Source organism: Rattus norvegicus, chromosome 1 (genome assembly GCF_021556685.1).
Source record: "Rattus norvegicus strain SHRSP/BbbUtx chromosome 1, alternate assembly SHRSP_T2T, whole genome shotgun sequence".
Taxonomy (NCBI): domain Eukaryota; kingdom Metazoa; phylum Chordata; class Mammalia; order Rodentia; family Muridae; genus Rattus; species Rattus norvegicus.
The window spans coordinates 168,951,964-168,969,730 of NC_141534.1; the positions used below are offsets into that span (position 1 = coordinate 168,951,964).

Consider the following 17,767-nt stretch of genomic DNA (forward strand, 5'->3'; position numbering starts at 1 on the left):
CAAACCCGTGACAGAAGATCTGGGAATAGCTTACAGGACCCCCCCCCCCCCCAACCTTTTTTTTTTCCTGTCATTTCCAGACCAGGTTTCTTTGTATAGTCAAGGTTATCCTGTAACTCACTCTGGGGACCAGCCTGGCACAAACTCAGAGATCTACCTGCTTCTGCCTTCCTAAGCCCTGGGATTAAAGGTGTGCAATCCCCACCCCAGCTAACCAGTAGTCTAGTAAGTACCTTGCCACTGATCTAGTTATATTCCTGGCCCCCAGGAGGTTCTTGCAATGTACAAAATTTAAGGTTTTCTCCATCAAGGAAAAGATTATGGCTACTGACAAGTTGTGGACCAATTTCCTTCCAGAAATTGGCAGAAAGCTTATTAGGAAGTAAACTATTCTAAAGAGGTAAAACATCCCATCCAGCAGGGAAGCTTCTTAAACCCAGAAAGTAAACAATTCAAAAGCTTCAGGAAGTCCCTGAAACCAACCAAATACACCAGGCCACTCTTTCCTCAAAAGTATATAAGCAGTGAAAATTGCTGATGAGTTTCCTCGCAGATTCTGAGTTAAGTTGAGCTGTCTGGAGACTCTAAGGCCAGCTGAACTTCCTAGAGGAGCTCAGGCCAAGTCTGCGGCCTGCAGGGAGTTCTAGGTTTGTGACTTTCAGCAGCCACTGTCTATGGTACCTTTGGTGGTGCAGCTATCTTTGAGTCATTTCTGCCCCTACAAATAACCCCTCATCAATAAGTAACACCAATAAAACTCACTGGCTAAGTTGGACTTGGATGGTCTGGTTCCCTATCTGTAGTGAGTAAATGTTTCTTAATATCGTCCCAGGAATAATGTCACAGAACAGGATAGAGTCAGAGAGAAACAGGTTATTCATAAGGAGCCCCCCTGACAGAGACTTGAAGCAGGCCCTACTGAGGCCAAAAGGTCTTTTATGAAGTTTCCTTTCCTTTCCATTTCACATCTAAATGAAGGAAAGGGAAGGATCTGAAGAAAGAGTGCCTGCAAAGACTGCTGGAGCAAAGTCCATGGAGAAGCTGTTGAAATGGGTGGAGCACTCCTCTAAAGGCATCAAAAATATCAACATGGCCTGAGTCTCTAAGAGCTAAGCGCAGCCACAAGCTCCAGTAAGGCCAGATGACCATAAGTGCTCTGGGACCAGCCCTATAAGAACCACGTAGGAAACCTGAAATGGGAAAGGCCAGAGTCTTGTGTTCAGAGATGATGACAGTGTACTACTAACATAATGTCCCCTGAACTGAATAAAGTCCTGCTGGTGTACACAGAGAGGGAACTGGAAACCACAGGACAGAGGGGGTGACTGGGACAGGAGCTGAAGTAGAGCTGCATCCTTGGACACCACAGGAAGTGAATGTGAGGCCAGAGAAATGGCTGGGTAGGAAGGACAGTGCCAAGTAAAAGAGGTCCTTCACTAGAAGTGAATGGAGAATGGTGTCTGCCAGCTCCCCAGCTCCTCAGGCCCTGCCTGCACAGGGGAAGGTGGTCTCCAGTTGCACAGCATGGGGAAGGCGTCACTCACTGGTGAAATAACTGTGGACACTGCTCAGCCTCTAAGCTGCTAGCAAATCAAGTGAGATGACATGGGTCAAGAACTTGAGAGAGGAAGCAAGCACATGACAAGCGGCAGTAGCTGCTTCCACTAGCAGTTTAGGATGGGAAGCTCAGTCTCTGGACTGCCTCTCGTCAGCCTACTTCCCCAGAACAGACAGCAACCCGAATGCTGGAAGCAGCAGTACGTCCTTCCCACCACCCACTCTCAACAAGAACACAAAGGATACGGATTGCTGAACATCCTCTTCAGGTCCACCTTCTCCTTGCAGTAGGGACATGTCTGCTTCTTTCCCACGATGCACCAGCCTCGGATGCAGAATTCATGGAATCTGCGCACCATTGGTCAAGGGAAGTGAATGAAAGCCAGACTGGCACTTTAGCCTTATCCTGGATCTTCAGGGGCCAGAGCATCAGCTCAAGATCAAGGTTCAGATTGTGCCATTACGTCCTACAGCTGTGGAATCTGGGGCAGGTTCCTTTTCTCTGAAAGTTTCCCCACAGAGGGTGAGGGCAGTGATCCTTATTCACATGGTTGGTCCAGTTCTCAGTGTGGTATGGAATGGGAGCTTAGTAAATACAAGACCAAATGAATGATGCTCCTCTCAGAGGGATCTGACTCACTAGCCTTTCCTCAGAGGCTCTCCTCCTGTGACACGGACCAGCTTGAGCGGCCTCACTAGCTGCAGCTGTGGGTTTGTAGGCCCTGGTGGTCCATTACTACCTTTTACTGAAGAGGAGAGTGCCAGCCTGGAAAGGGCGAGGAAGGCCGCAGTCTGCTGTGGCTCACCTACACTCTAACTCTGGACAACAACCATAGTAACCACCACCCTCTTCCCACCAAGACTGGAGTGTGAGCTCAGGAGAGACGCAGCACAAGGCAGGATACACATGATTGCAGGAAAGCCTGTACGTGTTCTCGATGATGCCCTCTTCATTAACATCCACAAAGATCTGCTGCCCACACACAGCGCACACGCTGTCTGAGAGGTGCTTGGTAGGCATGCCCGACTCACTGTAGAACTAGAGGATGAGAGCGGAGGGAAGGCCAGAAAAGCTGTGAGAACCTGTCTGCCTGGGAAGATAAGGACGGGTCACAGTGCATGTGCAGTCAGGAAGCAGAGTTGGACACTGGCACTCAGCTCATTTTCCCTAGTCTAGGACCCTACCCCAGGAGACAGTGCCACCCACAGTTAAAGTGAATCTTCCCACCTCAGTTAAACACACACACACACACACACACACATACACACACCACACGGGGGGTGGGGGGGTGGAGAGAAGGTGATTCTAGCTCCTGTTAACAATATTTACCATCACAGTCTCCTAAGGTCTTTCTGAATCCACAGATGCCTTCCCTCCTGCCGTCTTCACCCAGAAGACGCACTCTGGGGAAGCTCTCTAAGGAAGGAGTTCTTAAGTCAACTGTGCAGACACCTGCTGAGGAACGTCTACAACACCAGTGCTCCTAGTCTAAGTTTCCAGAAGGGCGCAAACAGAAGCCAGGTTAGAACATGCTAAAGAGCTAGTGACAGTCATAAATAAAGAGCCAGGTGGTGGCTCCCAGCACTGGGGAGACAGAAGCAAGCAGATCTCTGTGAGTTCAAGGTTAGCCTGGTCTACAGAGCAAGTTCCAGGACAGCCAGGGCTGTTACATACACACATACATAAAACTTGTTCCCAAAAACCAAGTACATAAGTAAGTGAGTGAGTGACAGTACCCATGTGAACGGGAGTCTACCTGTGAGGAGAAGAAACAGGCCAGCAGCCAAAAGGGAACGGAGCTAAGCAAAGGACTTTTATTTAAATAAAAACGTAATTCTGACAGTAATGGTGCATACCTAATCTTACTTGGGAGGCAGAGACAAGAAGGTCACAGGGACTCAAGATATATAAATGGAGTTCCAGGCCAGGCAAGGCTACATAGTGAGAACCTGTTTCAAAAACACCAAAATGAATACATTATAATGCTTCAAAAGTACATAGAAAGTGCTGGCAGAGACAAGGGGAAGTCCCCTGCACAATGGCACACAGGCCACTGAGAGCAGATCAGGCCAGGCTGTGTGGCACATGAACCCCAGCACTCAGGAGGCAGGTCCAAGTGGGTCTCTCTGAGTTCAAGACCACCTAGGCGTGCGCATGGTACAAAGACATGCATGCAGGCAAAACACCACACAAAGTAAAGTTTAAAAAACCAACAACAGAAAAAAGTTTAGGATCTGAAAACAGCCCCGCCCTAGTTCCTCCACTATTTCAGCAGTGAAGACAACAAACATTCCTGTTGTGGGTGTTGCCAGGAAACCTGAGGAACTGGAAGATAAGTTCAGGTTAGGGGCTTTCTCAGGTGTCAGGTGTCATGTGTCAGAGAGCTTTCCCAGGAGCTTCCCTCAGAGGACAAAAGTACAACAAAACATTTCACAATCCTTCTAACCCAGCATGACTTCTAGCATGAGTAGAAACTGCAGTGACTGGCTGTCACAAGCTTATGGCTTCATAATGGCCCTATGGAAAACATAGTCTCCATCCTTGGTCCCCTGACACAATTTAAGTTACTTAAGTTCAGAGTATAGATATCTTCACAGAAGTGAAAGAAAATTCTGAGGTAATGTAGTCCAGTGGAGAGGAACTGAAAATGCTTGTTAATTCGATTATAAAACCTTAGTTTATTTCTGGGAACCCTGCAATCAATTAGCCATAAGGCTCTCAGATCAAAGCATTATTCACAGGAGATAAATTGGGTCATGTTTCTGGCTCTGAGGTCTAATTGGAGACATACTTATAAAATCAACTAGAATTCTTTTACAGACAGAAGCTGTGACCTTAGAATGTATAGAACATTAAAAACTGAGGCTGAACATGTGTACAATACAACAGAATATTGCTCAGCCTTTAAAAGGAAGAAGATTGGGGCTGGAGTGCTGGTTCAGCAGTTTATAACACTGGCTGCTCTTCTAGAGACTGAGGCCTGATTTCCAGTACTTCTATGCGGGGTCACAGCCTTCCGACTATAGTTTCTGGGAGTCCAACTCACTCTCCTAGCTTAAGGTCACTAGGCAAGCATGTGGTGCATAGTCATACGTGCAGGCAAAACACCCACACACATGAAAACAATAAAAAATAGTAACTCTTTTTAAAGGAAAGTAATTCTAGCACATGAGAGAACTTGGAGATTTTACTCCAATTGCACACAAAGCCTCCCAGGCGTCCCCTCATGAGGTGCTGTGAAGTTGAATTTAGAGACCGAATAAGAATGGTGACTGCCATGAAAGGGCTGAGGGAATCTTGTGTGTTTTACCACTGCCAACCCGCTAAAAAACCACTAAGATTTTACTAGAAGTAGGTAACTGTGCTTGTAAAGAGGTGTCTGCCTGTCCTGTAGAACTTTACAAGATAATTTACTTCAACAAGTAAGAGCATGAGTTGGTTGATGAATGCAAGAAGGCTGGGCTATCCAGATTTCCTTGAAGCATTGATCAGAGTCATATATATATATATGATTCATGCATATGAATATTATATACGATTATATATTATATATAATATTTATTGATTGATTGATCAAAAAGCAAACAGGCTAGAGAGATGCTCAGCAGTTAAGAGTTCTTGTTGCTCTTGCAGGGACCTGGGTTCAGCACTGACAGGTAGCTCACAATTACCCATAACTCTAGTTTCAGGGATCTGACAGTCCTCTGACCTCTGCAGGCATCAGGCGTGCAAGTGGTACACATACATATAGACAAAACATTTACACACATTAAAACAAAAACATCCAGAGGCTGGAGAGATGGCTCAGAGGTTAAGAGCGCTGGCTGCTCTTCAGAGGACCGGAGTTCAATTCCCAGCAACCACATGGTGGCTCACAACCATCTGTAATGGGATCTGGTGCCCTCTTCTGACACATAGGTGCATACGCAATGCAGATAGACCACTCATACACTAAATAAATAAATATTTTTAAAAAATACTAAAAATGTGCTTCTATTTAAAAACAAAACAAAACATGTTTCCTTGCGTCTTTCAGTTTGGTTGTTCTATTCCTATATTTTAAGCTTGAAGCATCTCTTTCCCATCTGCACTTAATCCTCTTGCAATGCCTCCTGTCTTTGGGTAAGGTGAATTGGAAAAGGCAATTATCATGCCCACAGTTCTTTCTGTTTTGGAGACCAAGCTCTATCACGTTGAACGTATCTCCCAAACACTTCCCTTCTTCCTCTCCTGCCATCGCACTCTCATCTAAAGTGCCTTTATGTCTCCCAGGTTCCCGGAGCTCTCTCTTCAAAGGGTCTATTCTAATCTGGACCTCTCTTTTAAACCCAGTTTTTACTCTCATCTGTTAACTACTTTTCTAGACATTAGCATGAGTTCTTCACAAGCATCTACCCTTTCATGTCATGGAGATAGCTGAAACTGCATGAGCACAGAGATCTGAGTTTCACCTTGAGTACCACATTACCAGAAGCTGCATGCAGCAGTGTATGTTTGTGACCTGAATGCAGGACAGGAGTGGGGCACAGACAGCTGGATGCCTGGATCTCAGTGGTCAGTGATACCAGGTGACTTGATGAGATCCTGGTTTGCTGGCAGATAATTTTGCAAAAATTAAAGTGGAGGACAGTCAAGATGGCTCATAGGTAAAGAAAGCGCTTGCTATGAAAGCCTGATAATCTGAATTCGATCTCAGGAACAGGTGTAAGGGCACAGGAGAGAACCTACTCCACAAACTTGTTCTCTGGTCTACACAAGTACACGACACATGAACACCTACACCCACACATCAGACACACAGGTGATAATAAGTAAGAATAAATATAATGACTTGGGATATGAAAGCAGATGGCTCTCTGAGGTGAAGGCCAGCCCTGAGAGGCTAATGAGAGATGCTGAGAAAGACATTCAGAGTCATCCTCTGGCTTCCAAAGGCATGTACTTACATGTGTACACATACACATAGATGTACATATACAAAATGAGAAGGAAGAAAACTACACTATCAAGTTTCAGGACAGCCAGAGCTATATAATAGAAAGATCCTGTCTCAAAAAACAATGGCAATAGTAATAAAAAGAATAGATAGAATGTAAAATGATAAGGAAGGACACCTCAGGTTGACCTCTGGTCTTTGCAGACACACACACACACACACACACACACACAAAAGCAGGTATATTCACTACACACAAAACCAGATGTGATACACATTCATAATCCTGACATTGGGGTGGTAGAGAAAGATCCCTGCTGGCAAGCCAGTCTAGCCAAATCAGCAAGCCCAGGCCAAGGATAGACCCTACTCAAAAACAAGGGGGATGGTTCCTGAGGAACAACATTCAGGGTTGTCTTCTGGCTTTGAAAGACATGTGCTTACATGAGTGTGTGTGTGTGTGTGTGTGTGTGTGTGTGTGTGTGTGTGTGTGTGTGTGTGTGTGTGTGTGTGTGTGTGTGCGCGTGTGAGTACACATATACAAAAACCCTGCCCACACTTAGTCTGGCTGACAGAACTCTTATGGTGCTATTTCCTCTGTTCAGTGCATGCGTCACCACTTACTCCTGTCAAAGTCAGCTTAAAAGTCATTGTTTTGAGGAAGCCATCTTGGAGCTCAATGAGGTCAAATGTGTCAGTACCACATGTATGCATGGCATCGTACACCTTTCCTTCATGATACTTAATACATTTTATGTTTGTGTATTACTTTAATATTTACCTTTCTCATTAGTGAGTAGAGTTATTTGGGGCAAGGGCCTACTTTACTTTTATATTCAGATTTTATGTGTAGGACCCGCTGAGTTTAATTAGTGATATCTGTATAAATAATGGGTCATTGACCCTTGGAAAAGTTCCCAGTGGCTACACCACTGAGCAAAATAACTACCTCTTCACTAGCAGAATGAACTACCAATAGTTCCTCAGGGTACATGTTTTATTTTCAGGTACCTTGCCCAGCATACAGTACAGGGTCCAGGCACATATGAAGCATTGAAAAAGCATTTGTTAAGTGAATGTAACTTAACAAATCTGACTGGGTAAATCATTTCTTTCCTATGTTGACTCAAAGTTTTATGTGGCTTAGCTCATCTTAGTGCCTTGCGTCAAGGATCTGATGCTAGTCTGAACAATTTGGAGGTAACAAGGAGGAGTGTTAAGAGCACAGATAACAGGGTATGGTGGAATGAACATGTAATCCCAGTGCTCAAGAGTCTGAGACAGGAGAATTCTGCGTCCAAGGACCAAGTCAGGGCTACATACACAGTAAGACCTTATCTCAAAATGAAACAAAATAAAATAAAATAAAAATAAAAACAAAGCAGAGATGAGCTTACCCCTATGGTTGATGCCATATAGTCTGCACACATTTCTGCAAAGTCTCGCTCAAGAACTCCATAGTAGAGGCCATAGAAGAGAAGAGAGATACCAAAGTCCATTGCATCTTCTGGTTTAATCCTGCAGGGGAAGCAGCATGGCAGTAAGACCTGCCCTGAGATACAACTGCTTTGCATTACTGCTTAAGGACACTCAAAGTAAAGCCTAAACCCAGTTGGATTTCTCGAAAGCGAAGGCAAGAGTCAGTAAACTATGCACAGATCCAACAACTCTCTTTCTTTTTTTTTTTTTTTTTTTTTTTTGGTTCTTTTTTTCGGAGCTGGGGACCGAACCCAGGGCCTTGCGCTTCCTAGGCAAGCGCTCTACCACTGAGCTAAATCCCCAACCCCTCAACAACTCTTGAGTGGCAAACTGACATGGCTGAACATCCATGGGCAGGCAGGACAGTTATGACCTGGGTAGATCCAAGGCAGACTAAAATGACCCTCTATCTGCTGCTAGGGGACTCTCTTTTAGGAATGCGTGAACTGGCAGCAATTGCACAAAGTATCCCACATAAGTGAAATGTGCCCTTGGGCCTCCAGGGAAGCAGCACATGACAGGGTAGGCATTTTCTCTCTTTACCTGTAAATACTGCACGTAACAGCTTAGGTTTTCTCTACGCTCCCATGTAACCTACTATATTTACATTTGGCCTTCTAAAAAAAGAGTTAATCAAATATAGTTTTGGGAGATGTATAAAATTAGTAAGTATTTACATATTTGTTACTATAGAATAGCTCTGTAAGTACATACATGGTATAATGTCATCAAAGTTAAATTTTGGGTCAAGCCTATTTACTAAGAAAATATGGATTCTAGTAACAGTTTTAAAACTCCAAGGACCAATATTGTACAGTTTAGAGTCTATACTGTCAAAAACTATCTTTGCTAACATATTTTTACAAAGAACTAACTATGTATTGACTTATAGTTCTAAGATATAATTTTCACAGAAAGGATCTGCTTATCGGCCTTGCAGTATTAACTTCCTGATTTAGTTATCGCTCATTTACCTCAACCAACCTAATCAACAGCCTAAGAGTCCAGTGCTCACAGTTAGGAGCACTGACTGTTCCTCAGAACACTAGGGTTCAGTTTCTTAGAACCGAAACACCAGCTCTAAGGAATTCAAGGCTCTGCTCTGGCCTCTCTAGGCTGTTGCATGTACCCATGCATGCAAAACATTCATAAACATAGAATTAAAATACTCAAGATCGTGAACTTTTTCTTTCTTATTGCGGGTATTTGATTGTACTGTATAACCCGAGACTGTGTTATTTATTGAAAAAAATCTGTTGCTAGTTGTGGTGTGGTTCATCCCTGAGAATACACTTAATCCCTCTGACTGACAGACAAGCCCTTAGCACACACCTTTAATCACAAACAAAGAGGGTAAAGTTAGTTTGTAGAAGCACCCATGTTTCAAAGTGGCAGACAAAGTGAGGAGTCAGAGAAAGATTTGAAAGAATTGGATATACCCAACTCTCACGAGAAGAGAGAAAGGGAAGCTACTTAAGGGGCAGTTAAGAAAAAGGAAGGTGGGGGTTGGGGATTTAGCTCAGTGGTAGAGCGCTTGCCTAGCAAGCACAAGGCCCTGAGTTCGGTCCTGAGTTCTGAAAAAAAGAAAAAAAAAAAAAAAGAAAAAAAGAAAAGAAAAGAAAAGGAAGGTGGCAGTTTGACTGAACAGTTATAGTAAAAAAGTTTACAGAGAGAAACAAGCTAACTACAGACGAAGACAGAACAAGCCAGAGAATGGAAAGGAGCCAAAAGATTAGAACAGATTGCCAGAGTTAGTTTAAGGCCAAGCAGAGAATTCAGGAGAGCCTGAGAGAGAAGCAAAACTGAATCAGTTAGCCTGAGATCAGAAAGACCTAGGAAAGGGTAAGGTTATTCAGCAGTAAATTTCAGTGGCTGAAAACATTCTTGGCCGAGAGAAGATTGTACAAAGGCTTGAAGCTTCCAGGGTTAGATCTAGGTTAGCAGACTGAGACAGGAAGCCTCCAGATGACGATTACTTCAGGAGAATAAAAATACATTTACATAGCTCTGTTGAAGACATGTTTTAGAGTCTAAAGGGATGAATCCTAAGCCTTTCTGGAGCCTGTTTATTCTTCCATCCTATTTTCCTCCTGGAAGAAAAAATTCTCGGAGTGTGCACTCACTCTATAACATATTACTTAGGTTTATTTGTACTGAGAGGTAAGTGACTGTGGTAGTTTGAATGAGAATGGCCTCCAAAGGCTCCTATATTTGAATGCTTGGTCCCCAGCTGGTAAAACTGTTTGGGAAGGATTAGGAGGTGTGGCTTTGTTAGAAGAGGTGTGTCACTGGGGGTGGGCTCTGAGATTTTAAAAGCCCAAGCTAGTTGTCTGTCTCCTCCCTCTCCCTCTCTTCTTCTTCTTCTCCCTCTCACGCTCGCTCTAACTCTTGCTCTCTGCCCTGCTGTCTACAGACCAGGAATATAAAGCTCTCAGCTACTGGTCTAGCACCATACCTGTCATAATAATTAATGAACTAAATGGACTACCCTCTACAACTGTAAACAGCTCCCAACTAAACGCTTTGTAAGAGTTGCCTTGGTCATGGTGCCTTTTCACAGCACTAGAACAGTAACTAAGTCTTCCCAGTTATAATTAAGACTTGATCTTTAGTCCCTGCCCCATACATGGGACTCCTCTTTTTCTTCACTTTGCCCATCTAGGCCTTCTACCACTAAAGCTGAATCCCCAAACCGTTCTTTACTTTTAAGTTTGAGCCAGGATGAATATTTCTGCTAAGAAATATGAGTAACTGGGATTATAGGCACACATCACCAGGTCTGGCTCGGGACTGTTCTTGATCTACAGCCCACAGTCAATATTAATTATTTCATCTAGGTAACCATACTTCACCCTGTCCTGGTATACTGGATCACTGTACTCTCCAGTCTCTAACCTTGCTCAGGACTGCTTGACATCAGCTTATCTGTGGTAGGATGGCCTGAAACCTAGTGCATAGAAGGCCTATGACAATAGGAAGCAAAAAGCAACAAGCCCTCATTGCTAGGGCTGTGCCCTTATGAACAAAAGACATGCTGACCACAATAGTACTAAATGAAAGGACCCACATGACCAACAATGGAGCAGGACTACTTCTAGATACCATTCTAGAACTACTTCCCTGAAGTCTGGCAAGCACGAAAGGGTAGTACAGGTGGTTCTACCTGTGGACTGAGATACTCATGGGGCAGAATGTGTTCCTGGAGGGGTGGGGCTTCTAGGCTAAGGTGTTGCCCCCATTCATCAGTGAGGACTCAGTCTCTCACCCCTGGGTTGTCAGACTACATGAAGGTCCCTGTAGTGCTCTGTGTTGTGCTTTCTCTCTTGTATCCTTCTAGGTGGACCTGTGTATATCCTTGCCATCGTGGCTGGTTAAGCTCACAGGGGTGAGCTGTCTAGCCTAAGAATCTGCAAACCTTTTCTGTTAAGGACCATATAAATATTTTAGATTTTATGGCCCAATTAGTCTCTGTCACTTCTATTCAACTCTGTTGTTGCTTGAGTGCAAAATCAGTTTCAGACAATTAACAAATTACATGAATGACTATGTTCTAAGTGTGGGTGGTACAAGCCTACGATCGCAGCATGGAGAAGGCTGAGCAGGAGGAACCCAAATCTGAGGTCAGTCTGGACTACAAATGAAAAAAACCTGTTTCATTATACCACATGACAGGCTGATTTGAACGAAAGGGTAAAGTTTACTAATCCCTGGTCTAGTCAGGCAGAGTAGTGTACAAAGATGAAAACTTTTCTTAGGGGATACAATTATGGGAAACTGGTTTTTACAGTTACTCTTGTTAAACTCTTCCACTGAATACCAATTGCTGGAAAATACAAACAATGTTTTGGGACTCTTGCCTTTCTTGATATTCAGAAACTTTCTGCCAGCAAAATGGCACAGAGGGCGCTACCCAGTGCCACGTTCTCTTTCTTAGTACCCAGACCTCTAGCCATTCCTCCCCAAATACATAAAAAAAAAATGTAAAAGCAAAGGTACTCACTTGAATAATAAGTTAAGACCAAAGAGGGTAAACATGACAGCCATGTAGCCAACAATGCCAGTGGCATAGCTGATCTTATAGATTAGCAGGAACCATTTATAAACCAACCTGGAAGGAAGGAAATAAAGAGTTAGTACAGCTGGCACAGAACGGTGGCCTCAAGGCCACTCAGTCACCAGAAACCCTTCTTCTCACTTACACGGGACATCAAGTTCAACGTTCAGGATTTGTTGGGCAACTCAGTTACTATCAAAGCTGTTTATACCCTCAATTGTAGAAACACCCCTAAATCATCATATCCCAAGAATGCTTTGTAGCTTTGTGGACCTACCCCCCAACCCCCACTCCCCCCCAAAAAACCCTCTAAAAATAAGGCACAGCTGACCTAAGCCAGTTCTGCCCTCGTAAATTTAAGTTGGGTAAGGAAGTAAAAAACTAAAAACCTTCAGAACACAGCATGAAAAGGCTGTTGTCAGCACAGACATGAGCAGATGAAGTAGAAATAGACTTTGTGCCTGGGTCTGGTTTCTCTGACTACAACTTTGCTCCTGTCCATATGGAAATAATACAGGAATGACATCTCGTGAATCTGCTTCTGAAATGACATATTTCTTTATAGAAGAAATGAGGAAGGCACTCAAACAATACCCCTGAATTAATGTGTATGCTTTGTGTTGGTGGGGCAGAGTAGGGCTTTTTACAACGATGAGGATAGGCCATGTACCCACGGCTCAGTGATGAGCGATGTGGAATCTGAATGCTGAGCCCAGCAGGAGTCAGGAAGGAGAGATGAATCTGTGAGAACCTGACCTCTATAAATAAATGCTGCAAGTGGACCCTGACACCAGGAGTCACTGAGCTAGATGGCATTATATCAAACTGATATAACCTACAGTCACCTGAGAAGAGGGAACCTCGATTGAGAAAATGCTTCCATAAGATAAGCTGTAGGCAAGCCTATAGGGCGTTGGCATTTTCTTAATTAGTGATTGATGGGGGAAGAGACCAGTCTACTGTCTCTATAGATCCATGCCTGGGCTGGGAGTTGTAGATTCTATAAGGAAGCAGGCTGAGCAAGCCATGGGAACAGGGCAGTACTCAGTCCTCCTCCACTGCCTCTGTATCAGCTTCTGTCTCCAGGTCCTTGCCCTGCTTGAGCTCCTGTCCTGACTTCTTTGATGAAGTATAAGCCAAATAAACCCTTTCCTCCACAAGTTGCTTTGGTCATGGTGTTTTATTACAGCAACAGTAACCCTAATTCAATCATTAACCATCCTGAGGTAGTAACAAATGAGCAGTTTAGTACTTCGCTTGGATAACTAGGTCAAGCTTTCTTTCTTCCTGAGAGCTGACTCACTGCATCTCTCCTAGACCCAAGGATGGACACTTGGCTAACCAGACTGCTCAGGCTAGGGAAAGGCCTCAGTCATATTGTAGGATTGCAAGCAAAACCACACATGGCTATGCTATGTAGTGTTTACAATGATCATAAGGGAAAAAGACAGTAGAAAAGGCATGGGATTTTAATTATTGGATTACTAATGGTCTTCTAATATTAATCTTGGATTAGTAAGCTTTTAGTGAATAAACTCAGATAAGTGAAATCATATTTCCCAAGTAAGTTCACTTCTTTGCACAAATGGGAAAAGCAAGCTTTCTTTCTCACTGTGCTGTGGTGCAGTGTGGTGTGGTGAGGTGAGGTGTATAAAGTCTATTTCTTATAATATATTCATTAAAGTTACATGAGTAAATGTAGCATTTATAAAACTAAGAAGCACCCACCATCAATTTTATTTATATAAGACAATCTTTCACATTACTAATAATATTTCAATCGTTTTTAGCTAGACGTTAATAGTGTTTGCCACTGGTAACTTCATGTAAGTGCGGCGCATACGTAGAGGTCAGAGGGTAACTTTGGAGTGGGTGCTCTCCTACCTTTATTTGTGTTCTGGGGATCAAACAGGTCAGCAGGCTTAAGCAAGAAGCATCTTTACTGGCTGAATTATCTCATTATATGTAACCCAAGCTGTCCTTGAACTGGTTCACTGCAGCCCAAGTCTGACCTCAAACTCACCAACATGTCTCCTTGAGACTCATTCCTATACCACCATGCCCAGCACTTGGTCAGTCACATGTGAGAGTGTGTTTTTTATTTGGAAAATCACTTTATGTGAAGTTGAGCATTTATCACACGTTTAGGGATGAAAAGTTCCAGGCGTGGAAAGGTGAGGTCTAAGTGCTCACAAGTTACCATGCCCAGTGTACAACCTCATGTGCACTGGACATTAGCTCCTGTGCCACTCTCCTGGCCGGGAGAGGTGCCAGGGAGAGGCTTCAGATCCCCATCACCACTCTCAGTGACACTCGCAGGTGAGAAAGACAGGTACAGTAAATAGGGCACACAACACAGTCTGCAAGCCAGGAGACCCAGTCAGGATGACCAGCTCACCTCACAGGCTTAAGCCCATGGGCACCTCTCACGGCACCAAATGCACTCCAACAGGTGCTTTCTCCACCCTCTCCTCCATTAAATGGAGCACTCCTTGAGGGTAGGGACCATGTCTTATCCAGCTATCCCCAGCGCTCAGCAAAGGCCCTGGCACATAGCAGGTGCTTGTCGAATGAATGAATGAATGAATGAATGAATGAATGAGAAAAATATCTTTTTCTGTCAGGTATGGATCTTAAAAGACCTCACAAGCTGGTTGGGAGGACTGAACGAACAAGAAATACATTCGGGTAAAACAAAGAACTATACAGATAGTAGCTCTCTTACATAGAAAGGAAGTATTATCATCACAAAACTGCAAATTTACTGATTTCATTCATTCAGCACAAAGCCAGTGTAATCTAATATGTGCCAGACCCCGTGGCAAGGCCTGGATATACAGTGACCAGCACAGGGGTGTGGGTCCTGATCTCATAGCTTAGTTGGGGAGACAAATACTCAAAATAACATTTTGTTGTAAACTGTGATGGCAAACTGCAGGGTCTTAATAGAAAATACAATGGGAAATCCAATTCAGAGCTCGGAGAAGGGTTACTGAAAAGGATATTGAAATGAGACTGCAGTGATCACAAAGGCTTATTTGTGTTCTCTCTCTCTCTCTCTCTCTCTCTCTCTCTCTCTCTCTCTCTCTCTCTGTGTGTGTGTGTGTGTGTGTGTGTGTGTGTGTGTGTGTGTCTGAAACACCAACAGGTCTTGACGTATAGCATCAAGTGAAGGACAGGGAAATATCTGAACCTGTGGATCTAGGGGAGAGGCTCTCCCAGTCAGCTTGTTTTAGAGAGGCCCTGCACCAACTCACTTTGGCAGACAAAAAAACCAACCAAACAAAAAAAACCTTTGTTTTCATTAGAAATTCATCTTTCTCCCAGATCATTTGCTTCAAGAAATCCAGGCCTGGGGGCTGGAGAGAAGGCTCAGAAATTAAGAGCGTCTACTGGCTTTGTTGGAGACCCAAATTTAGTTTATACATCATAGGTCACAAGTCTGTAACTTCCAGGTCATCTAGTGCCCTCTTCTGGCCTCTGTGGGCGCTACATGCATGCAAGCAGTATACTTACCATACTCACAGACAAAACACTCAAAACACATCAAATTTTTAAAATTAAATCTTAAAAAAGGAAGAAAGCAGGTTCCTCTCCTTTCCTGAATTCTCACCTTGGGGTTGTCTGTACCAGAGGCTTCCGTGTGGCTCGGAAGGTGACAAAGGCTGTGACAGCAGAGAAGAAGATCCAGATCACCAAGAACCTCCACCAATGCAGCTTCACTGTGAAATAGAGGGGAACAACCCACATCTGAAAGAGGGTCACCATCTGAAACACAAACACAGGCACTTCAGCTCTAGCCAGCTCCCTCGGCAGCTCCTGTCCAGAAGGTTGCATGTTTAGCCCAATGCTGCTGTGGTTTTGAAACAGATCTCAACTATGTGGCCCTACCTGGCTTGGAACACACATGGATTTGTCTGCCTATGCCTTCTAGGTGCTGAGATTAAAGACATGTGCCACCACACCCAGTCACATTTCAACTTTTTGTAAGCATAACTCAACTAGGGTGACCAAAATTACAAAGCTGACACCAGGCTTGACTCTCCCACTGTATCCTTCATTAAACTATGTCCTAGATATAGTCTTTCCTTTTCATCGAGTTCTTGCGATCTCTTACCCCACTTTTCCAACCTCTTTGTTAGTTTCCCACACCTATAAGGAAAAACAGAAGACACCTAGGTAGAACCGACTGGCCCCATCCCCTATACTTTCAAGTCAAGCTGTTCCCTTTGGGCTACAGTCTTCCTGCCTCCCTTTCACCTTCTAGCACATGTGAAACCTTTGGTCTCCCTGCCGATCAGAATTAGTTGTAATTCCTAGTGCCCCAAAGCGTTTTCCTTCCACCGTCACCTCAGTGCTCATCTACCTGAGACGGGCTCTGAATTACTCTTGGGTAGTGACTAGCTATATTCAACTATTTACTGCGCACAGCACAGTGCCGGGTACTGGTACACAAAGGTATCAGCAAATTTGGACAAATAATTCAAAGCAAAGGAAGACTAGACTGAAGTAAAATTCCCTAGCGGAGAGGCCCATCCTCAAGGCCTGTCTTAAAACAGTGAAAGCGGTCTGAGGTAACTGTAGCTCAGCAGTAAAGTGCTGCTGAGCACTGAGACCCTAGCTTTGGTCCCCAGTACTCAGCCCAGCCCCACTGCTTCTCTTCCCCTTCCTGCAGAGCATTACCTTGTGTTTGTTACCAAAGAGCACCAATGCACAACAGTTCTCACAGCCCAGCAGGGTGGCACGCCTTTAAACCCAGCACTCAGGAGGGAGAGGCAGGCAAATTCCTGAGAGTTTTGAGTTTGAGGTCAGCCTGAGCTACATAGTAAGATCCTGTTTCAATAAATAGAAAAACAAACAAATGACTTCTATTTTGTACATTAAAAAGAAAATAAATGATATTAATTTAAATTTCAATATGCACAAAATATTAAAGTTAGCCCTAGGTAGTGAACCTAGGGTCCTGTACACGAAACACAGTATATACTACCTGTGAGACACGTTCCCAACCACAAAATACTAAAAATTTTAATACAGCATTTTCCTTTTCTTGGCTTTGAAGTTAGATGTGTATTGACAGCACACTCCAAGCTTTCATGAGCTACAAGACTGTTGTTGCTACAGTGGGCAGTAAAGCCTGGATGGAGCTTGAGCTGACTAGTCTATAGCTACTCCTCACATGCAGTATATAGATATAGATATACATATAGATATAGACACACACACACACACACACACATTCAGTTCATATACAGAGGGATGGGTTTCACGATAACTGTTTTGAGTCGGGGTCTCATTTAGCCAGGCTGATCTTGAACTCTCTAATCCCCTTGTCTCCATCTCCCTAGTGCTGGGATTGTTCTACCTGCTCTATGGAATGCTGGGAATGGAACCCTGGATGTTGTACATGCTAGGAACTGTTCCTGCCCATCTTGATACATTTTCATACATATTGAAGCCTTTGTTCTTAATACCTTAATGTGTGTGTATGTGTGTGGGATGTGTATGTGTGTGGGATGTGTATGTGTGTGGGATGTGTATGTGTGTGGGACTGCATGCTGGGATATAAGCATGGAGGAAGCCAGAGACTGACACCCAGTATCTTCCCTATCTTCTCTTCTGCCTTATTCTCTGATCAGAGTCTCAATGAACCTGAAGCTCACTTTTTTGCCTAGTCAGTGGTCCTCAGAGATCCATTTATCTCCACACCCAATTTTAGGGTTTCAGAGGCTGGCGATCC

General features: G+C 43.9%; 1 protein-coding gene across 4 annotated transcripts in view; it reads right to left on the minus strand.

The window, feature by feature from the left end:
• Rnf121 (ring finger protein 121) overlaps positions 1 to 17,767 on the minus strand; it is a 63,520-nt gene that overhangs the window by 1,683 nt on the left and 44,070 nt on the right. For all 4 annotated transcript variants that reach the window (XM_087558985.1, XM_087559001.1, XM_087558990.1 and 1 more), the window contains 5 exon segments: positions 15,641 to 15,795; positions 11,974 to 12,081; positions 7,892 to 8,012; positions 2,463 to 2,596; positions 1,804 to 1,905 (listed from right to left, as the gene is read on the minus strand). In XM_087558985.1, the coding sequence (XP_087415111.1) occupies positions 1,804 to 1,905; positions 2,463 to 2,596; positions 7,892 to 8,012; positions 11,974 to 12,081; positions 15,641 to 15,795 (620 nt within the window).